General features: G+C 35.9%; 1 protein-coding gene across 1 annotated transcript in view; it reads left to right on the forward strand.

The window, feature by feature from the left end:
• Positions 1–1,039: 1,039 nt before the first annotated feature.
• LOC149808149 (TPR repeat-containing protein DDB_G0287407-like) overlaps positions 1,040–25,172 on the forward strand; it is a 131,406-nt gene continuing 107,273 nt past the window's right edge. The window contains exons 1-4 of the mRNA XM_089973878.1: positions 1,040–1,161; positions 1,769–2,090; positions 14,262–14,438; positions 15,380–15,517. Of these exons, the coding sequence (XP_089830004.1) occupies positions 1,830–2,090; positions 14,262–14,438; positions 15,380–15,517 (576 nt within the window). The 5' untranslated portion in view covers positions 1,040–1,161; positions 1,769–1,829. The remainder of the gene's footprint in view (positions 1,162–1,768; positions 2,091–14,261; positions 14,439–15,379; positions 15,518–25,172) is intronic.

Raw genomic sequence — 25,172 nt, forward strand, 5'->3', positions numbered from 1 at the left:
TACAACTCACCGGAAACTATTTAAAATATATATTCATGTGCAAAATAGAACTTAGTCAAGTTTGAATATGTTTACAAATTTATTCAGAAGAAAAGGAGAAATGAATGTGTGAATTTGAAAGAAAAGCACAAAACTCATTTTTAGGGGAGCTGGGTAATATTCGGTATTAACATTATGTTGCTACATATGGTCTGACAGTTACAGGTCACCTAAGGTCAGCTCCAGGCTCTCACTCAGTTGTAACCCTATATGCCTTACGATAACATTAGCGTGAGAAACTAGTGTAGTTGTATTCACTGTTTTAGTCAGTAGTAATCGAGCCATTAAAGTAGTTAGACCAAATATTGTTTTGTGCTATTTAGCAAATCATAACAATTACCTACTGTCCAAGAGAGAGAGAGAGAGAGAGAGAGAGAACACTGCGAAAATAGCAAATTTCATTACATTATCGTCAATTTATCAGGCATGAATATTGATCGTATATCTATGTATTAAAAAAAAGCGTATTTTTTTTTTAATTTCCCAGATTTCTTGTTTGGCTTGTATTAAGAGTAAAAGATTTCTTTCCCTTGGCGATTACCAACATTCGAAAAAACCACCGATCATACTCGATAATTAAGCAATGCCGAATTTTAATAATTTTTTCACGTAAAACTATTATCACTTTTTGTTTGTTGTTATTTCTGTAAATGTATACTGGGTAGCTGAGCGTGTTTTTGGGGCATTTTGTGTTTCTGTGTTGTTTTTTTTTTTGTGCCTATTTTGGGGTCCTTAGCGTGACTGAGGGTTTCATTTCCGGGTCAGAATAAAAGATTGGTTGTTTCCCAAAGAATGATTGATTCATAATTTATTACACGGTGAACAAAAGAAAATAAGTTACATTTCGTAATATTTCACAACGAAAGGTAAAGCAAAAGAAAACCTCTACTCCATTTAAATTAGCTATGATTGAACTGGGGGTCCATCTCAGTATCGGCTCCTAACCTGGAACCACTTTAGTATGACCCGGAAGTGCAAATTGTAAACAAGTCGCATTATAATCGGAGTGTACCGTAATTAATTTTTGGTACTTGGCCGAATACATCTAGAATGTGAGATCAGTTTAGTCAATAATTTTTTCAGGCTGTGAAGTGTTCAAGAGATGTGGTTTCATGACATTAGGTAGATGCTGTTTATCTTTGCGTTGGTAAAAATAAAAGGCTCACTGCGTTACAAATTGAGTTGTTTATGTTGCCAAGACTACTGTACCGACTTAATTCAAGTTTCTTGTGTATGGACCAGTGTGTAAAAATGTTGCGTTCGTCCAGTAAGAAATGTAAAATTTTGTATGTTAGGGTCCCGCCAAATAAAATTTGGATTTATTGATTTCTCATTCAAATCGTGCTTATTACAATTATTATTATTATTATTATTATTATTACATAGTATATTGAAAAATGTTAACCATGTCAAATATTTTAGAGTACTTGTACCTCATAGTACTGATCCTTAACTGGACAACACACATAAAGTATGACAAGAAATGCAAATACATGTAAGGCTTTGAAGTTTATAACAACAAGCATGCTAACCAAAAATACTGTACTTTAATAAACAGTCCATTAATCTGTCCACAACTTGGGTAAATGTATTGACTGCTTGAATATTGTGTAAATGCAGGGATTCCTTGACAGAACATTATAAATTAAATAAAATCTTTTTTTCAAAAATTATAAATAAGTTATTATTCAGATCATGCTATCACTCTTTATTAAAATTCTATTTTCAGCTGTCCCCTGAATCGCATCTCCTGTAAATAATCAAAAGTGATTGTTTGGAGTCAGATTGCCATGATGGCCAAGTTAAAGGACCCAAGAACATGCAGAATTTTCTTTTCTTCACCATTTAATGGAATGGAAGAGGAAAGAGAGGAACTGACACGCAAATATTTTCCACAAATCCATCACCTCTGTAATTCTAAAGGTCTGCAGTTTGTGGCGGTGGACATGAGATGGGGAATAACAGCAGAATCATCTGAAAATGCGCAGGTCATCAACATCTGCCTTCGGGAATTAGACAGATCAGACATGTTTGTAGGATTTTTTGGCCAGGTATAACTACTTATGATTGCTTTTTGTTATTAAACTGCACATATTGCAGTTATAGAAAATGAAAACCAGGAAAGTATGTGTTGTCTTAACATTTTTTTTATAGGATACCTCCAACTTTGCTGTTTTTTCTGTCTTTGACTGAGGTTACTTGAGTAGGACATTCTGTTGTCAATGTCAGTTTTGATTGTCTGATGTCTACTTATTTTCTATATTCCTTGTTGCTGTCATCATATTTTATCTTGGATTTAACATATATTGGAATAAAAACTGATTTATTCCAGGATGTATTGGAATCAAAATTGATTTATTTACATAATGTATTGGAATTAGAACTGATTTATTTCCACGATGTATTAGAATCAAAACTGATTTATTTACATAATGTGGAATTGGAAACTGATTTTTTCGCATGATGTATTGGAAAATGTATTGGAATCAGAACTAATTTTTATCCAGGATGTATTGGAAATAAAACTGACTTATTTCCAAGATGTAGTGGAATCAAAACAAATTTATTTTAAGGACATATTGGAATCAACACTGACTTATTTCCAGGATGTATTTGAATTAAAACTGACTTATTTCCAAGATATAGTGGAATCAACACTGATTTATTTCCAAGATGTACTGGAATTAAAACTGACTTATTTCCAAGATATAGTGGAATCAACACTGATTTATTTCCAGGATTTATTTGAATTAAAACTAACTTATTTCCAAGATATAGTTGTTGTTGTTGTTGTAGGGTTTAACACCATCTTTCAGCACATGATAGGCTATAAATGGTGGCCAGTATTAATGGTGGAGGAAGAACCCAGGAAAACCCCAGAAAGAACCTGCACCGACCCACGAGAAGCTACTGGCAAGCTTTCTCACATACCCACATTGGCTGAATCCGAGACTCAAACCCATGCAGACAGAGGTGAGATGGCAGTGATCCGTAACGCAGAGCACTTTGGACCACTCGGCCTCTGATTTATTTTAAGGACATATTGGAATCAACACTGATTTATTTCCAGGACGTACTGGAATCAAAACTGATTTATTTCCAAGATATAGAGGAATCAATACTGATTTATTTCCAGGATGTATTTGGAATCAAAACTGATTTATTTCAAGGATATGCAGAAGCCTTTAGCAGTGTTCATTTTCTCTCGCACTAACAAATCTCTAGCACTTCAAAATGGGAGACAAGACTTCCACTGTTACATTTTATAAAGTGTACCATGATATGCTTTATGGAAAACAATTTCATTAATATATCTGAATATATTTTGTTGGCTTTGGAGTAAAATGAACTGTTGGCTATAATTTCATAGACACATTTTCCTTTTTTGTCCTGATGAACATAAATATTGAAGCATAATACATATATATAAAAGTGTATCCCCTAGGGGTGATTGACAGTAAAAAAAAAATCCCATTGTTGTCAGAAAATTGGGAGTCAGTCTGAGTAAAAACAAACTTTGGCATCAAAACTGGGGTGGGGGGGAGGCAAATTAAAATTTGGGGGGTCTCTGAAGCACAAATGAGGGTAAAGGGAAACACTGTTTTATATATATATATATATATATATATATATATATATATATATATATATATATATATATATATATATATATATATATATCTGTGTGGGTTCGAGTCCAAGGCTCGGCTAGCATGGGTACGTTGGAAAGCCTGCCAGTAGCTTCTCATGGGTCGGTGGTTCTTCCCTGGGTTTTCCAGGGTTCTTCCTCCACCAGTTATACTGGCCGCCATGTATAGCCTACCTTGTGCTGAAAAATGGCATTAAACCCTACGACTACAACAACTACATACATATATATATATAATTGGAGAGCCATAATCCCTCTGATGTAGCATTTGACAGAATGAACAATATGTCGAAACTTAATTGACATTAGACTTGTGAAAGTTCTCCAGCAATTTTATTCTGTCTCACACATTAAAAAAAACTGATAAGGAGTTTCCTTTCAAATTTATAACAGGCATGAACTCTTGATCATCAGTTAGTTTTCACAAACTATACATAAGAATTGATGTGAATCCACAAATATAATTATTTTCTTGTTTGAAGAGTATTAAATAGATAACACAGACTAGTCTTTCTTGGAAGAAATCAGAGTTTATTCCACCAGTTTGACATTTGATGGACCAGGTATGTGATCCCTGCTTGGAAAAGCCAGTGTTTTCTCCACCTTTGCAAGAAAATGGGTCCTATATATGGGACCCTTCTCCATTCCTATCATTTCATCACCTAGTATTACATTGCCAAGAACATCCACATTCAACCCCTTTTACTTACTGCATTAATCTCATAGTAGCATTTATTCCTCAAAAACATTACCTGATGTTAAACCCTCCCTCACAGATCCAACCCTCCCAGGATTAAATTTTTAGCTGTCAAAGCTAATTATTTTCTGCCCATATGTGTGCCAGTCAGACTGATGTCTCCTTGGTACAGGGATTAATACCAATCCCATGAATACTCCAGTTACTTCTTACCCTTTTGTCAAAGAGCACAGTCTATCTTGATGAGAGATCTTACAAACCATCTTTAGGAATTTTGAGAAAAGAGAAATTCAACTTTTGAACAAGTTGGAGGAGTTTCTTTTCGCAATGAAGTATACTCCATGTGTATGTCCATCTTTTTCATGCTCCTTTCTTTTGACAACAGAGTCTTTTGGTTGACTGTAGAATTAAAACTTGTGTATGTCCATCTTTTTCATGCTTCTTTCTTTTGACAACAGAGTCTTTCGGTTGACTGTAGAATTAAAACTTTGTCTCAAACATATACATATGTACCTTTTGGGACTTACCTTCATGGGTTGCTAGTGCGTTATCTTGCCTTAGGGCACTGGTGATATGTTTAATAGCTTTATTTTGTTGTGCAAGTAAATTTTGTGCTATAGACATTTTTGGGGTGCAGTGGTTATTTTAGTGGATACTGCATGTATTGCTATATTATTTCTGCTTCAGTGAGATATATACATGTTAGTTTTCTATAGATAGTTTACAGTCATAACGCCCACTGCATAGTTATTAAAAGTGATGCTTCATTTACTTTACATGTTTAGGCAGACTACTGAACCTTGTTTTACAGGTAAGCTTAAATCAGATCATATGTTTAATGTCCACTTTGTACTTGTTGCCTAGTACCATCAGCTCTTAAGTCCATGGCTGGTTACACAAGTATAAATTATCTGCTTTATGTTTCATCTTATAGATTTTAGACCATTGGCAGAACTAAGTACAAATAATGTAAAGACTGGAAAGTGGTGGACTACAACCATAGTACATGACTAGCATGCATGGATTGCTGTAATGTATGCAATGGCCAGACTGTAATGTATGCAATTGCCAGACTGTAAGTATGCAGTGGCCAGACTGTAATGTATGCAATGGCTAGACTGTAAGTATGCAGTGGCCAGACTGTAATGTATGCAATAGCCAGACTGTAATGTATGCAGTGGCCAGACTGTAATGTATACAATGGCCAGACTGTAATGTATGCAATGGCCAGACTGTAAGTATGCAATGGCCAGACTGTAATGTATGTAATGGCCAGACTGTAATGTATGCAATGGCCAGACTGTAAGCATGCAGTGGCCAGACTGTAATGTATGCAATGGCTAGACTGTAAGTATACAGTGGCCAGACTGTAATGTATGCAATAGCCAGACTGTAATGTATGCAATAGCCAGACTGTAATGTATGCAATGGCCAGACTGTAATTTATGCAATGGCCAGACTGTAATGTATGTAATGGCCAGACTGAAAGAAAGTGTGCCTCAGTACTACGAGCACTTTCTGAACAGAAAGGGAAAGCACCAAAACACACTCAGAGAGACAAGGATGCTATTAGTGTTTATGCTGACACCACTTTGGTCAATAACTTCCTGTTGGAGGGGTATAATAATCCAGAAGGCTTACTAGCCAGGAAGCAATCCAGGATATCCCTTTCAGTGACAGCTATGACCCTGGCAGTCCTTTGCTGCCTCAACTTGACAGATCACATTTGGTTGAACCAATAGGCGTGATACCACATGGGTTTAATGGTCACTCGGACTCTACTGAATACATACGAGTGAGATTAAGATCAAGTAAAGCCAACTTAGATAATCTCTCACATGAATGTTGGGACCATTCTGTGGATCAAGTATTCCAAACCCATCACTTCATAAAGAACTAGACAGCTTCATGAGAGATAAAATGGCACTTTTCCACCATAAATGGACTCTGCCATATGTATCTGAATGCAACAGGTCAATGCCAAACTTGAATCTACTGTTAAAGGAGGGAATATGCCTACCAGAACACCAGCATGCTTGTATGGATCAACATACTTAGTACAGTTGCATAGTGCCACAAAATACTCTGTATCTCTATGGTATGTTGTTGCTGTCACCCTTGACTATTACATGATGCTGGTGCACAGGAGAAAGAAGAATGAGCAGAGTGTTAGGACAGATAGAAATAGTAATTAGTAAAGGAAGAAGTCAGGAAAGTTTTGCCAAGCTACCATCGCCACAGAGAAGTTGGTGTACTTCTACTGGCATATCTTTGGGAATCATTAGATCCTACTTGTAGATGGCTTACAGCATAGAACAGGTGAGTTCAGATAGCCCCTGCTTGAAGGATACCAAGCTAGGAGCTTCTACAACGATAAATGGTAAGGAATTCCAAGTGCCAATGATTCAGGGGAAGAAACTGAACTTACACCTGTTTGTAAAGGTAGATATGCGCTGATATTTTTAGTTCTGCTTGACAGCAAGAGTCAGATATTGACTGGTGGGACTGTTTACAAGCTTGTATCTTATAAAGGATAGCTGACTGTGCCTTGGTCTTTTGGATTCCAGTGTTCAAGCATTGGAACGATGTTGCTAGTATTCCAATACTGATTCATAATATATCTAGCAGTCCTTTACTGTATCATCTCCAGTGTGTGTATCTGATCCATGGTATTCAAGGCCTGGTCTCACAAGAGATAATTTTGCTGTGTATTCGCTCATTACTGATTCAAAGGTTGCTTCAGTGAAACCCATGGATACTGTTCCCTTTCTTAACTATCCTGTCAATATGGTGTTTCCATGACAGGTCCTTGGATATATCCACTCTAGGTACTTTATAACATCCTCTGCATTAAGAATGTGCCCCTTGGGCATATAGCTGGAGATGATTGGAGACTTCTTCCTGTATACTCTAAGGATGCATCATTTCTTGAGCTGGAAGGCCATACCCCATAATTTCTGCCACTCTGCCAATTTAATCAGGTCTTTGTTGAGGATCTCACCATTGATATGTTGATAGACTGTGAAATTCATATGCAAACAACCTTGTGTTGAGCAGAACGATAGGTCGAAGGTCATTAATGAAGACCAGGAAGTGGCTGGGTGACAGCATACTGCCTTCAGGCACACAGCTGGTGACTGGAACAGATGTTGCTTCATCAACTGTAACTCTCTGTGACCTGTCTATCAGCAAGTCCATAATCCATAACATAGTGTTACCAGAATAACATAGTTGTCCAATCTCCGAAGAAATCATTTATAGGGGACACGATCAAATGCCTTACTGAAGTTGAGGACCTTAAGGTTGTTCTGTTTCCCTCTGTCTAGGTCACTGGATAGCTCATCCACCATTTTTAGTAGCTGAATCTTACAGCTCCTTCTGGTGTAGAAGCCATTCTGATGGTCTGTAAGGATATGATGTTCATCCAGGTGTTGCATCATGTTGTTAACTCTGATGTGCTCTAGCTGCTTACAACAGATATATGTTAAGGAGACAGGGTGGTAATTGCCAGCCTTGTATCTTTTCCCATTCTTGAATATGGCTGTCACGTTAGCAGTTTTCCACGCTGCTTTTAATAATCAGGTTGAGAGGCACTTCTGAAATATATGGCACAAAAATGGAGCACATTGTTCTGCAAGTTCTTTCAGGAATAAGGTCAGATTATGGATGCCTTCTGTGGGTTTAGCTGCCTTAGTAAGCTGCCTACACCCTCAGTGGTGAATGTTATACCTGGCATGGTGGGGAAGACATATTGATATTGCCTATTCATTATATTGGCCCTGTCCTTTGCTTCTGAGTGAAGCTTCCCCTGTTCTTTCAGTGGGGATAAACCACAGCTGTCTTTTTTAAGAGACAGTTTGATGTAGTTCCAGGACTGCTTTTGTTTGTTGGGTTGGTGTTCTTGTTCTGGGACTCCAACTTGTATGAGGTTCTCTAGGTATTTCTAGTATGCTTGCCATTCTAGTTTCTGGACTTTAGTGTTGGATTCTAGATACAAGCACCTGTCTTTAGCCTTCCCTGTAGCTTTCTGTCAAGCAAAGAGTTTGTTGTATTGTTTTGTTGTTGTGATTTCACAGATTTATCTATCCAAATCTTGCTGATTTTATTTCCAGAAATTAGCTTAGAAGGGATATATTTGTTCATCCATATCTTAAGTTTCCTCTTGAAGCTTTCCTGTGTTGTGTTTGTAGAGAATTTTCTCATCTCTTTTTATGAATGGTTCCTAGTAGAATCTTAGCTTTTCATGAATTTGATTGTTGTCTGTTTTCTTGTATAGGTAAACATGATGATGAGGCTTCTTTACTTTCATTGGCATAAGGTAGACTCAATAAAGACTGCATTATGGTCCCCAGTACCTAGGATTACTTCATATTTATTGATCAATGTCCTGTTGATAGTGAAGAAGAGGTCAAAGGTATTTGATGAAGATTATTTGATTCTTGTAGGTGCATCAGAAACTTGCTCCAGGTAGGCATCTTTGGTAACCATTAGTAGCTGTTGGCACTGGGGGCTCTTTGTAGCATGTGGCACCAGGCTCTTGCTTTTCCATTCAGTGCCTGGGATGTTAAAGTTGCCTCTCAGATATAGGTGTGCACCCTGAGGAATCCATGACAGACACATCTGGAGTTGCTCTAAGCAGCTGGGGTCAGTTTTGGATGGTAGTTTTGTAGAAGGATCCATTGTAGAGATCTGATGCCCCATTCACCTTGAGTTTGATCCATACCATCTCACAGTTACTATCTCCAATGAACTCTTTGGGTTCACAGCTCAAGTACTAATCCAAAACCAGTACAAACACACTGCACCCTTGTCTACCAGCTGTTTGATCTTTGCGCTACACTTTGAAGATAACTGGGAAAACCTCAGCAGACAACAGGCTTTAAATTTGTCTAGCCAGGATTCAGTTCCAGTAATTGATGCTATCATGTTGCTTAGCAGTTCCTTCTTCCCAGGTCCTTTAATCAATTGACAACTTATGACAAAGGTTTTCAAAGGTAGATCGAATCTCTGTCCAGGTAGAACATCTGCTGTGGATACTGTACCTTGTTTATGTGTTGATGATGTGGCCGTTGGATTGCTGAAACTGTTTGGGTACAGTCACTTAGGCAGGAGTAGTATTTCTAGATTCAAACAGGGTTGTTGAATATTCCAGTTGAGAAGTTTGAAACTCCACATTGAAAATACTCCCAACTTACATTGGTCAAGGCTTTGAAGACTTCATCTTTCGTACCTGTACATTCGTGATGGTACAATATTTTGATCATATTTATACTCGGTGCACTCTATGCCCTTTTGAGTGCCACATTACCCATATTGATGTGGAATCAACTTGTTCACATGCCTGATCACTCAGAAGGAAAACTTGATTAGTAATTGTCTGGAATGCAGCCTATCTCAATCTACTAGACTGAGTATAGTTTGCTGTTACTTTAGACAGTCTTTACCAGTTATATGGGTAAAACAAGTTTTGGCATTGCCGCATTCCTATATAGAACCATCCTTGGCATCTCTTACATGGACCACATCACAAATGAAGAAGTGCGTAACACCATCAGGCGCGAATAGGCCAATATGAGGACCTCCTCACCACTGTCAAAAAGAGAAAGCTGAAATGGTATGGCCATGTCACTAGAGCCAACAGTCTATCCACAACAGTACTACAGAGCAGCATCCAGGGTGGCAGAAGGAGAGGTAGACAGAGAAAAAAGTGGACTGACAACATCACAGAATGGACCAGGAAAAGTTTTGCGGAGACACAGGCATTGGCACATGATCGAGACAAGTGGAGGGAACTGGTCAGATGTTCAGCAGCACAGTGCCTCAATGACCACACTAGGTCATGAGACTGATGATGATGATGATGATGATGATGATGTATAGAAGACAAAGCATGCTCATCAGCTCCATCATCTTTGCTAGAACTAGCAATGATAACAGAAGACTCTGTCTTCCAGTCATTAATCAAAGAAGTCTTTTTCTTTTTACCACCAGAGTTTGGTACTTCTCCTTCTCCATGAACAGCTTGGTCCACAGTTCTGGCATCTGTTGACTTGCTAATCAAGAAAGATGAATCAGTGTTCAAGTTGCTACCACAGTATAGTCATTTTCACTAGCCAAGGTTCCAATTACCCTATGTGCTATCTACACCTTGGCATATTGAGCAGATATTTCTGTGCTTCGGGTCTGTGAATTTCATTGGATGCGACGGCAAGCCACCACATCCAATCAAAATTAAGTTGTTCAATTTTGAACACTGTTCCTGCGTGATCAAGCCAAAGGGAACACACAACTTGAATAGACTGATGAATAAGCACTTTTCCAGTGCTGGTCTGTGTTTGCACAAATACCTTTCGCTCAAATAGACCTGTAATGGCTTTCTTATGGTACATAGTCATACTTCTGATGTTAAACTTACAAAGTATCCTTTTTAGGTCAGTTGCCACCACTGTTTTCAGCCAATGTACAATGCACAATGCTATTGGTTAGTTGGCATTACATACTAAGGGAGGCAACACATGAAATCCAATAGATGTCGCTAGGACAAAAAACATGCTATAGCTGTTCGATCTGTCAAGGTGTAGACAGGGTTATTGGAACCTTGGCTAGCGAAGATGCAGTATAGTCAAGTGGATGACTTATTAGTCTTTCCACAATGATGCCTACCATAAAATTTAGTACGAGATTTTATAAAACATACACACACCAGTGTTTCACATAGACACCCCTGCAGTAGACAGAGACATTGCAAGCCAGGGAATGTCAAAACCCTCCTCATTATAAATGGACTGAAAATCCTTTAATGACACAACATTTATTACAGAATGTCCTGGTAGTAGGCTCCATGTTGGACTTGGTGGCAGACTTCAAACAAACAGAAAACAGAAAACACCATGATTTCCATTGGACTTGTGTTGGAGTCTGTCTCTCCATTGGCACAGGTTCTAAATTTATTACTATTGGTTGAAAGAGATGCTTATAAAGCCAAGTTAAAATCACATTCATTCTCTTATAACCTCCGTTTCAATGGCAGGTGAAGGAAACACATAAGCAGTCTACTGAAGGAACAAATCTCCCAATTACACAGCCACTACTGGGAGAAGTATCTCAGAACGAAAAGAGGAACTAGATCCCTTGACTTCTGCTTTCTGGTTTGTGATGATGGTTTATCAGTTTACGTATTCATGTACAAGTTAATCATATTCCAGACAGACTGAACATTTTAGTGGACTTGCAGTCTGTCAGAATGGAATGACCTAAAATAAATGGAATGGTTAACTGATCCTGTAGCTTTCAGTTGCTTAATTATGTACCTGCTGGGATTGACCATGGGTGAACCTAATTGCAACAATGGTTATGCAAGACCTTCAACTTTTGTCTTACCAGTACCTGATTGGAAGGACTAGGCAGTCAGCACTAATGTTGACCCTCCAACACCACTGATTCCAAAGGTGCTACAGAAAGCAAGAGAACTGAAATGTCACCTCATCTTGATTGCTCCCCGAGGTGAGAAAAATAATAGATAAATGAACCAATAAATCTAGCAGTAGAAATCACAAGAAAAATTGAAATATTTCCTCGTACGATTAAGCAATCACAATGGCAGGCATTTCATCCGAATCCAAAGCTGTTGAACCTGCACCTCAGGATCATATTAAACAAGCCCTCAAGAACAAACAGTTCTCACAAGAGGTGCTGGATAGACTCTCTTGAGCAAGAAGGCCCTTAATTTTGAGTACCTACAAGGGGAAATGGAGAATTTTCTCATAACGGTGCATGTATGAACACATATATCCACTTAAGGTATCAATACCCAGATAGCTTGCTTGCTTCTTGGACTATCTGAAGAAAAACTGTTAACTCCTTTCACAACGAAAGGCTACTGATCTACAATCTCTGACACATAACATAATCATGGAAGAGAGGAGTATAGGACAAAACAAAGATCTTTCTGATCATCTGTCAGATTTTGATTTCAGGTGCACAAAGTTAATTGCCTTCTGCACTGAATGGAATCTCTCTTTGATTCTAACCTGACTGAATAAGGTACCATTGTTGTTGTTGTTGTAGGATTTAACGCCATTTTTCAGCACACGATAGGCTATACATGGCAGCCAGCATTAATGGTGGAGGAAGAACCCGGGAAAACCCTGGAAAGAACCACTGACCCACGAGAAGCTACTGGCAAGCTTTCTCACATATCCACATTAGCCGAATTGGAGACTCAAACCCACGTATACAGAGGTGAAATGGCAGAGATCTGTAATGGAGAGCGCTTTAGACCACTCGTCCACTCGGGTCCCCAGGTACCATTTGTACTGCTCGCTAGAACTAAATTGGTACAACTCTTGTATAAGACCCACTTTATACTCATCTTAGTTAAAACAGGCAGAATCAGCAAAATGCATGCTTTGTTGGTTGATTTTGGGTAAGTATCACACATGAGAGCCTCTGCATTCATTGCCAAGTACATGTTCTCACTCATGGGCAAGCCTCTTTCTAGCCTGGACCCTTCAACTCAAGGTTATTGACAAGACCCAGTAAGAGCTTTCAAGCGCTGAAAAGAATCAAGCCACTATGAAGAGGAAGATCTATCTCAGTGCAGGCTCTTTTGTCCTGGATAACATGGGTTATCCATTCTGCATACAGAGAATTAACCCAGGATCAAATGAATTTTGCATGCATTTTGACTCATGAAGCTAGGGAAGTTGCAACAAGTGATGTATTGAAGTAAAACTGTTCCCAGCTGATTTTATACAAGCCATGGGATAGAGTCAGCTTTCGCTAGTGTCTCAGGCCTATCACTGCAGTGCAACAGATTAACTTCTTGGATTGTTTGGCAGCTTTTAAGAATGTGGCATGATTTCTACTGGATTTGCAGGAGAAAATGTTTCCTGTTTTCCTAAAGCTATATCTTGGTGTACAGAGGCAGGTCCTTTGCCTTAGGGAACTGGAAATGGCCTTTCCAGGGTAAGGGTTATCACTCTGTCTGCCATCTATGTAGGCAGTCAACTTTTAGCTTTCATTGATAAAAATTTAGCCTGTGATGGCTATATTTGTGAGGTAGTGCGTGCTCTTAAGGTATTATGATTGGGTAAGTATTATCAAAGAAACATAGTTTACTCGATAAATTGGTATCCTGTTTTAACTAATTTAAAATAATTCTACAGCAAGAGTTCAAATAACAGTGCCTGCATATGTGATTTCATCATGGGTGCTTTCATTTAGACTGCTCCTTATTTCAGTCAATTTAAAGTCAGCATTTTTATTTGGAATCATTAGCAGTATTATTATTCCAGTGTTTTATACTTTATTTACGCAGAACAGTCATAATCATTAGTCTGAATTCATTCATATCATGTGACTTTAAACAATAGTACATTAACTTGCATTGGAACATTAATTGTTATCATCTTCACTGACTTGGAATTAGGATGAAAAAGTCAGATGTTCTTTAATGCTTTTCAGCTAGTCCATATAAATTAGAGTTTGCAATGTCAAGGGCCTTGATGACTTAGTGGAACTGCCTTGCCAAGACACATAGTACAATCATGCAAACAATATCATGTTAGGTGCTAATGCTTACATATGCCCTTTCAAATTTTACTGTGCTGCTAGGTTGCAGCCTGGAGAAAACACTGAAAGTCCTTATCATTGGAATTGGACAAAACATGTGACAGGAATGTCATTTACTGACAAGTCTCACTGTGATCTCCTAACCTGCTGACTTATTACTGACTGAGAAAACATAACAAGAGTGTCCTTTACTGACAAGTCTCACTCTAATTCCCTAGCCTGCTGACTTATTTACTGACAAAACATTTGCAAATTTGCTGATATCAATGTTTTAGCAAAGACTCGTGAACATTTACATTTCAGAGATATGGATGGCATGGTGCTGAAGACAAAGTACTTCAGCAGAACTTTGATAATGCTGTGGGTCGATATCCCTGGCTGAATGAAGTGAGAGACAAAAGTGTTACAGAACTAGAGTTTCTTCATGGACATCTAAACAATCCAGGAAAACTTCCAGCTTGTATCTACTTTAGAGATAAGGTAAATTGCAAGGAAGCAGGGAATATAAGTTTATCATTGTATGTATTTTCACAGTGTCGAGGAGCAGACGTGCTACTTAAAACTGCATCAGAATTATCTATAATAGATAGGACAGCAATATATCTATAATTAAGTACTTTTAAGAAGATTATTCATGTTCATTTTTATGCCCATCATGACATTGTTAGGGCATATAGTTTTACCTTTGTCTGTCTGTCCATTCATCTGTCAGACTTTTAAAAAAAGTTTTGTGTTCAGGTCATATTTTGAGCCATGTAGTGGAGCATCTGTGTTCAATGAACTACTGGTAGTTTGAAAAAACCCCAGCAACTTATGATTTATCTTTGCCAGGGCATTTAATTATCAAATTATATTCAATAAATATCTTTTAAATATATACCTTACATTACTACTTATTAATTTTAACAACATAGACCATGATATGCCAGTTCATGATGCAATGGCAGATCAGGGTCTATATTGTTTGCAGATGGATTCATTTTATAAGTGAGTTTATACAGTACCATTCCAAACGAGACCAAAATATTAATAAACAGATTAATTTGATTTGATTAGATTTTATTCTTGTTTTATTTCCTTTAAGAACATTTCATCACAGATAATCATTACTCTTGAACTTAGTTTGTGATACTAGAATTGATGCAGAAATTTATAATCTAATATTGTTTTCAGTTGGCATCTGGTTGGCATAGGATACTTTTATCCAGTCCCAAAAAAAGTTAAATACAGGCAAGTACCTAGGGAAATTTTTTTTTAGTGCACCATGTAAATCATAAGTATTAATTGAAATATGGAAATGTTTAGAATGATAATCTAACCAGTGGTCCAATCTCAAAGCATGTGTATTATGACCTTGATAAAAGTTGTCTACCCTTCCACAAAGAGCATTGACCGTTCTGATAGCCATATGCATCTTTCAGTCATTTGATGAAGCTAAGAGAGAGGAGGGTAAAAAGAAAGGAGATACAAAGCATGTGATTAAATACTCTGCTGAGAGTGAACATTCCACTGAGATGCTGGAAGATCTGAAGAGAAAAGTTTGGGAAACAAGAGATAAGGTAATATTTAAGAATATCAATGCTTAGGACATTTAATTGTTGTAGTCATGAAACAATCTGTATAAAAGCATTTATGGGATATATTTCAGAAAATTTGAATGGGGTGATGCATTGTTGCATCTTGAGTGGTGGATCATGGGTTTCCTGCAATGTTTTGCCTGGTTTCCCTCCATATTTTGACCCCATGTGCCAACCCTGGGTATCCTTTTTTGCCATGGAAAAAGAAAGAAAAATATACAGGGAACTTTTCTTTAGTGTATGTCCAACCACAAGGTTGTTGGCATGAGCAGTGGACAAAATCGTTAAAAGTGAAAAAAAAGCACATAGATGACAATGAATATTCATCTTAAAATTATGTTTTTTGCACTGAAAGGTTTGTGGTTGTCAGTCGAGTTGGACTGCGAAGACTTTGATTACATCTGGTGCAAGATATTTTTGAGGGTAAAGTCACATGTATGGCAAGGAAGATTTCATTTCTTTTGAGTTTGCTTAGACATCAGTATAGCTTTCTGCAGCAGCCATCTTGAAAATGGGATTTTCACAACAAGACCTCGTATGTTGTCTAGTTGGTAAAACATGAAAATGGTGCTGGTCTGACTTCCTGTATGACCATCACAGCAGCCATCTTGAAAATCTTATTGCTACATAACTGATCATGAAGGGCAATTCATATTGACATTAGGTTTTCGCTAGAATACTACCTGTTGTATCATTGCCCTTATATCACAGATTGGAAACTGCCAGTTTATTATGCGATGGCAGATCTAGTTCTGTGCAGTTTGCAGTTGGACTTGTCTTGTAAGTGACTATATATGGTAACCCTACATGTAATTTAATTTGAATTTACTAGAAAAATTGGATCAACTCTGCTGTAATCTAAAATTTAATTTGTCTATGTAAGGGATGTTACGGATATCTGTTCTGCTCATTACTCCTAACAAGCTGCACAGAACCAGATCTGCTAGCAGTTTGCAGTTGTGCTCATCTTATAAGCAGGTACATACTGACATACTGTACTTTAGAAGTAGGAAGGGCAAGGGGAGATAGAATTTGTCATATATCCAGCACAGACCCAGGGGTTGGGGAACTTTACTCTGGCTCATGACTTGGAGACTGTAAAAAGTCCCCACCCAACAATTATATATACATATAATAGAAACAAGGGGAAATGTGTGTATATATATATATATATATATATATATATATATATATATATATATATATATATATATATATATATATATATTACACTAACTGGACATGTAAAGAGAAATATGGATTTATAGTATTGAAGCATATGCCCCTGGATCAGGCCATACCCTTGGAGGCAAGGATTGAAAATATGGTTATAGGCAATGCCATGTCATCTACCTTATTTTAGTCTTTAGTCTGTATCTCACTTTGGATTACGTTGAATTTGTTGTTTACCCAAGCAATCATACAGTGAAAACTTTACAAGTGACACTGTTCACATACTTACAAAAAAAAAATTGGAATCATTGTTAATAAAAACTTGTGTAATTTTGTACAAAATCGTCCCATTTTATTCTGCTTGGAAGGTTTACTTAAATGGACCTATTGGCTTGATGATGTTTTGTAAATTTACCCATCAGAACTAGTGGGCTTATTGCTGTCCTTTCTTAAAGGTCCAGATCACCGATGAAGGTTACATTTACTTTTAGTTTGCTGTTTGTAACTCTGAAACTGATATAATTACTGGTAGGAAAATTGGTAACACTAAATTACCTATATGTATAAGACAAAGGTTTTTAGATTTACCATTTTGTTGGTTCTCATTTCACAGTCAGAAGTGAATATTACTATAATTGCTTGGAGCTTTAACACACAAACCTTTGAAGAAAGTAATAGAAAACATGGTATAGCTATACTTTCTGACTTGATGTTGTCACTTAGCACTTTTATGCACCAATCTGAATAGTGCCATTGTAAATGCCTTCATCTTGTATCGCTGTGCCTCCAAACGCCAAACCAAAAAGCACTACTCCCATCTTGACTTTAGATGATAGGGGGGTACAGCAAGCATAAAAGATCTGGGTTGGAAATTGATCGTCCAGGGCTGGTAGAAGTTAAAAACATCATGGGTCACATTAATGTACGCATCTTTGAACCTAAAAGACGCTGTCGCTATCACTTGAAGCACTTACAAGTAAAGCGAGAAATTGTGTATGGATGCTCAGTATGTGGTGTGCATCTGTGCAGGGATGGGTGCCACACCAGATTTCACAATTTGTGAATTTTGTATTTTAAATATGTGTAAATAAATTTGTTTTGTTCAAGTATTTTGCAGTTTGTTGATATTCACACTGTATGAGCACATACCTTTTCTGAAATAACTTTCAGTTTATTCGAGAAATAATTGATGCATTACACATAGTGGCTATTTAGTTTCTTAAATTGTTTTTTTGAAATATGAAGTTGTATAGGGCTTTATTGCGCTTTCTTACTTCAACTGATGATCTTATAGTCATAAAAGTTAATTTATTTAATTTACCCTTTACACAATAGTGATAAATACAGTTTAGATTGATGATCTTAGTCATTAAAGTTAATTTATTTAATTTATCCTTTACACAATAGTGATAAATACAGTTTAGATTGATGATCTTATCGTCATAAAAGTTAATTTATTTAATTTATCCTGTACACAATAGTGATAAATACAGTTGAGATTGATGATCTTATAGTCATAAAAGTTAATTTATTTAATTTACCCTTTACACAATAGCGATAAATACAGCTTAGATTAATGATCTTAGTCATAAAAGTTAATTTATTTAATTTACCCTTTACACATTAGTGATAAATACAGTTTAGATTGATGATTTTAGTCGTAAAAGTTTATTTATTTAATTTACCCTTTACACAATAGCGATAAATACAGTTTAGATTAATGATCTTAGTCATAAAAGATTATTTATTTAATTTACCGTTTACACAATAGTGATACAGTTTAGATTAATAATCTTATAGTCATAAAAGTTAATTTATTTAATTTATCCTTTACACGATAACGATAAATACAGTTTAGATTGATGATCTTAGTCATAAAAGTTTGTTTATTTAATTTACTGTTTACACAATAGTGATAAATACAGTTTAGATCTCTATCTGCTTTATATTTTTTTTATTTTCATTCTCCTGTTATATGTTGGTCATTTAAATTTTTAATTATATATTTCTAATTAATTGTCTTCCTGTTACCACTTGTTATTTGTTAGGTATTTGTTAATAAATTTTAATTCTGTTTGTCTGTTTATATTTTTATTTGTTTGCATTTTTGTTCTAGTACATTTGGTTTATGTATAATCTGTTTGTATTTTCATTCTTGTTATATTTAAATAGTAATTTACTGCAGTTAAGTTCATTAATGGTCAATTTAAAATTAATAAATAAAGTACTATAAAATAATTATAAATTATAATATACAAGTTAAAGCTCTGTTACCAACTCATATGATGATCTTTATTTTGTGTGAATTGTCAACACCAGATGTCTTCCATTTCATACATAAGTTGTGCATTGCTATGTTCTATACTCTTAAGTTACAGAAATGAGAAACTTTAGTATTAATATATCATATTGTGTTTATATATATATATATATATATATATATATATTGTACATTAGTTATAAACATAAAGTAACAAAACAAATGCAGTTTAAATGGCAAAGAAAATTCAGTGTAAAGAAAATAAAGTTGCATGCACACAGCTCTTCTCAGCTAACTATCTGGTGTTTTGAAAGCATATTACAAATTTTTTACAATAATATTTACACTGCAGTATAGATCAACTTTTCCTCTAAAAGTTTTCCATACATGACAAATACGTACAGGAAGAGGAAAACTATTAAAAGTTAGTTTGAAATATGTTTATACTACTCTGTCTCATATTTTCCAGTCTGTCCTATTGGTATGTAACAGCTATTCTATTTATAGCACACTGCACTGGGTAACTTTGCTACACGTGTATCAAAGGCCTAAAAAGCCAGATACTCTATGAGGTAAAGGGTTAAGGCCATGTCTCAGGTCCAGATCATTTTTTGTGTGTCTAATCTGTAATTCAAAATCTGTTATTTTATTACAGATAATGAAATGAAATGTTTTGCCTTGTAAATTCATAGGTCAAGGGTGAATCTTGTACCAATCATGTATAACAATTGCATGGTTCCTGCAGTCAGATCTAAACTTACTCACTTTTTGTACTAGGACTTTAAGGCTGAAGCAATTGAAAGTATTATAATTGATTATGTTTAAATCATAATTGATTAATATGCCATATATTTTTCATAGTATTGTCATCAAGGTTTAGCTCATGGATCAACATGATCTATTCTTGTATCTGGACTCTAGCTCAGAAATTCTCAAGGATATTAATAGTTTAGTGAAACTCTGTATTTTCATGACCTACGGCCCTATCATGTAACACACTATGTGGATCAAATTTTCAAGATCTAAGGCCCTATCATGTGACACACTATGTGGATCAAATTTTCAAGATCTAAGGCCCTATCATGTGACACTATGTGAATCAAATTTTCAAGATCTAAGGCCCTATCATGTGACACACTGTGTGGATCAAATTTTCAAGATCAGTGTCATTTTTCATTGTTGGGCTTTCATTCAGAAGCTGTTTAGGTAATGAAACAATATATTTTGAATATTTCACTATTATGTATGTATCTGAAAAGTTAATGTTACAATCATCTCAAGCTTACTTGTAGTGTCTTTGATGTAACTTCAAACCATTTAAAGTAGTATGATCAAACATTAAACAATTTTGTCTAGACTTTGTTCTGACTATCATAATCTTACTCTCATGGTTATGATCACATGCCAGTGTACACATTTTTCTTGCCAAGGCTTGAACTAAACACACATATATAGAGAGAAAAAACTGAATATGCTCACATCCATGATATCCTGACATTGTTTCTTATACCACTTTCATAGTTCAAACATGAAGGCCAAGGAACTCAGTGGCTCAAGTGCTATTTAAGATTATTTGAAGAATGTATGCATACTGATATATAATGACTAGAGTATGTTGCTGTCATTTCACTTGTGGTGTAACGTGTAACTTGAGTGTCATGTTAAATTATGATATAAATATTGATGTATTTGATTATAACCATCTTGAATTGGGATGCATTATCTCACCATCCTTCTGTTAAAATTTACTTGTCAAGTCCATGACTTTGTAACAGCTGCAGAGATTTTCATTAAGCTCTGCCAATGTGTAAATCATGACTAGACTGTGTGTCGCATACAATATACATACCCATTGCTACAGGATTAAATTTACAGCAAGGCAAGGGGAAATGTAATTATTTGAATAACAAATTGTCTGTTAAACTTGAACCATTTACACATCATACCTATAAGGTGTGTCACAATTACTATAGCCATGACTTTAATCTCAAGGTTGAGGTCGCAGTGAGGGAATATATAAATAATTATCTCTGTCCATGTACAGGTTTAACATTTGAACCAATGAAAATATTTTTATTAAACTTTAGCCTTTAATATATCTGAATCTGATAGTGTCTCATATATTTATAGACATATCCTCTGCCCCCCAAAATTAAGGTCAAAATCAAGGGAAGTAGTGGACTGTTTCTTTATCCAGGCTATCGCTTATGGTAGTTTGATGAAATTGTCCAGCTTCACTCCCTTTCATGCAGCTGGCAAGTTTTTAGCTCTAAGGTCAAGATCACTGGGGGGGAAAAGGTTACAAAATGGCTATATAATGAGCTGTGTGGTGATCTTGGTACTTAAAACCTCAAGTCACATCTCATTGTTTTGGTGCCACCTTCAAGATCAAAGAGTTGCAGACTTTTTGAGGGGTATTTTATATGCTGTATCCATCAACCCATGCAATACTGATGTGAGATTAGTGGTGTTTTAAGTATCAACCCATGCAATACTGATGTGAAATTAGTGGGTGTTTTGAGTATCAGCCCACGCAATACTGATGTGAAATTAGTGGGTGTTTTGAGTATCAACCCATGCAATACTGATGTGAAATTAGTGGGTGTTTTGAGTATCAGCCCACGCAATACTGATGTGAAATTAGTGGGTGTTTTGAGTATCAACCCATGCAATACTGATGTGAGATTAGTGGGTGTTTTGAGTATCAGCCCACGCAATACTGATGTGAAATTAGTGGGTGTTTTGAGTATCAGCCCATGCAACACTGATCTGAAGATTTATTTTTTAAAATAACTTTCTGTTAAGTTTAGTATGACAAAAACTTAGGTACTAGATAATTCCTCCCATGAATGTGTTGGTGAAATAGGCTAACAATATGGCGAGCATTTCAACTGCTTGGACGAGCTTCATAGAAAGCGGCACATGACTCAAACAGTATCATACATTATTCATTTATATTTGATCCTATATGAACTTAGAGAGTGAAAGAATCTTAATTTCCCATACAACCAGATCAAAATATATTTTGACATCTAAAGAAAGAATCCTATTGGATCATACTTTGAAGGAATACTTTCAAGCAAGTTTAGTTTTGGATGGCTTTCATGGCAACCACTCAACTTTCATGGCAACCAGGGAGAAAAGCCAGTTACTCACATCTTATTATCCAAGAACTGGATGAAATATTTATCATGACATGATTTACAAACAAATGTGTGTCTCTTGATCTCTGTGACAGCCAGTTAAAAAACATTTTCTTTTCCAAAATAACTGCATTTAATGTCATCAAGCTTTCAGGAAATGTTTATCTGACATGTTGTAGTCGTGCTGCTTCTTGTATCTTTGATAGAAGCCATCAACCATGTGGAAGCATATTTCAGTATTTTTAAAAGTACTATGACAGTGTAAATCAGATCTTTTGAATAAAAGAATTTTTAAAATTCTACACAAGCTGTTTCTTGTGTGTGTGGGGTGGGTAGAGGATTTTTTTCAAGATAGAATTTCTATAAAAAAATTACATCACAATAATTTATTTTTTTAAATAAAGGATATATCAAGTTCTTTTTGTGTGCAAATCAGAGGAAGAATATTTTTCAAGCTGTTTGGGGCCCAGAAAGTCGACAACCCCTCTCCCCATGCAAAAAAATCCCATAACCTAGTTTAACTTGCAAATTGACATTATTTTTTTGAACTTTTAGTTTCATCTAAACCTAGTGAATCATCTCATGCTAACTTGAGCCTATTATATTATATATTTTTTTTATTAGTATGTTTTGTTAAACTTTATACAGTTCACTTTATCATTTTAAAAGGAGACAACTATTTAACAATAGCCTCCTGTTTAGAATATTCCTCCTTATACTTTTATATCAAAAAGTAAGCAGCATATGGAATTTCCTTGTCCACCTGTCTGTCTTTCTTGTCCATGCTGTAACTCCTATACTGTTTATTTATTAAAATTAAACCTGCACTATGGGTGATTATGGGGAAGCATGTGTTGTGCACAAAAATTAGGTCTCTATGACCTACTTTCCAGGATTTTTTGAGAATCAAAACAATGGTTAAAATTGTGTCAGAGCACTACTTGCACTATCTTTTCACATACTGCAATCAAACTGGATCTAAAGGATTGATGTGTGTTGCTTGCTATGATGTGATGTGATTTTGATTTTTAACTTAGCTTTAACAATTTTTCAGTCATATTGCTACGATGTCTGCAATGTGGCAGTTTATAGTGATGTCTAGCAATGGGGCATCATGCCGCAGACATGTAGCATGATGTCCCACCCAGTCACATTATCTTGACACCTGGCCGACCAGTCCTAACACTAACATCTTGAAGCTGAGTGCCAAGCGAGGCAGCTGTTAGTACCATTTTTGTAAGTCTTTAATATGAATCAGCCATGGATTGAACCCATGACCTCCTGCATCCGAGGCGGATGCTCTAATCACTAGGCCACTGGAATGGTGTGTGTGTTGCTTGCCAGTGCAAGACTGCAGTTACCAAATTCCAGGACATAATAAAATTGCTTACACTTTTTTTCATCCTTCCAGTCTGGGCTAACTCCTACATTAAAACATATTTACATAATCTTGCATATTGGAATGAATATATGTTATGCACAAAACTGGATCACTGTACCACACTTTCCAGAGTTTATTAACAGTTGGTTAAGTTTTTTTATCCATGCTATAATGCTAATGCATAGCAAGATGTAACCAAACATCCACATAGAGTACAACTTATGATGGGCATGATTCAAAATAAAATTAGGTCAATGTGGCATATGTTTCAAAGTGGCTATACAAAAATAAGTCCATCTTCCCAGTTTGAGCTACATTTGTTTTATACTACTACATCTATTGATATTAAGCTTACTGTTTTTGATATCTCTTGGGATGGGATGGATATCACACCAGCAAGATATTTACGCTCCTCTTCTGACAATTGTATACTCATTATTCCCACTATGAAAACAAAGTCATATGGACATCGTTCTTTTGCATACCAGGGCCCAGCAACGTGGAATGAATTGCCCACTGAACTTAGACACAAAGACACAGTGATCCCATTCAAGAGTGCTTTCAAAACTCACTTATTTTGCAAGAACAAACTTAAAGACCTAATAATGTTTCCTACCTTAAATATTCTCAGCATGTTTTTTTATGTTTTCTAATTTCATGGTGTTTGCTTTTGTAATCAGATCATTACATGTTTTTTATCTTACAGGTGTTGTCTAATGTTGTAAAGCGCTTAGAGCTTCTAAAGATTAGGCACTATACAAAGTCCTCATTATTATTATTATTATTACACGTCCATACATTCGTATTGCAGTGACATAGCATACACGTCCATACATTCGTATTGCAGTGACATAGCATACACGTACATACATTCGTATTGCAGTGATATAGTATACACGTCCATACATTCGTATTGCAGTGACATAGTATACACGTCCATACATTCGTATTGCAGTGATATAGCATACACGTACATACATTCATATTACTTATTTAAACACTGGAATATTTTTTATCAGTGTTTTCATGAAAGAATCAATACATCAAAATGTTCATGTCTACTAGTTTTTATTCTTTTGTCCATAACTTGATGGAACAGTGTATAAACCATGAAGACATTTTTGTCCGTAGCATGCCATGTGATATTGTCTAAATATAGGGTACTCATTATTATTATTATTATATGTGTCACTCACCAACACTGGGTCACTTTGACCTACCGGTACTATTTATTATTTTAAAAAATGATGACAACTATTTCTTGGCAATGCCATAATTCCAATACCTCTTCATTTATTGGTGTAAAAAGTGTACCTAGAATGCATATTAAATTTAAAGAATTTTGCATGTTTCCAGGATTCTGAATACTTCTTAAAAAAGATGCCTGTTGTAAAATTATGGCACCTATTAGAGTGACTATTACACTAAGAATACCTTTTAAAATAAAACTATGTTACATTAAAACTAGGTTACCATGGATTTTCAACACTTAATACAAATTGTGTACATATTAAAATTAAAACTTATGTCAGCATTTTACCCACCAACATAATTTGAAGTGCATATGTGAAATTACTTATGTCAGATATTAGAACTGGGTTAGTGAGACCTACATTCTGTGGTTGGTTGACCACTCTTAAAGATACAAATAAGTGGAGGTTATCTTGTAAGCTCCTGCTC

Source organism: Sinohyriopsis cumingii, chromosome 1 (genome assembly GCF_028554795.1).
Source record: "Sinohyriopsis cumingii isolate HCF-2022 chromosome 1, ASM2855479v2, whole genome shotgun sequence".
Lineage (NCBI taxonomy): Eukaryota > Metazoa > Mollusca > Bivalvia > Unionida > Unionidae > Sinohyriopsis > Sinohyriopsis cumingii.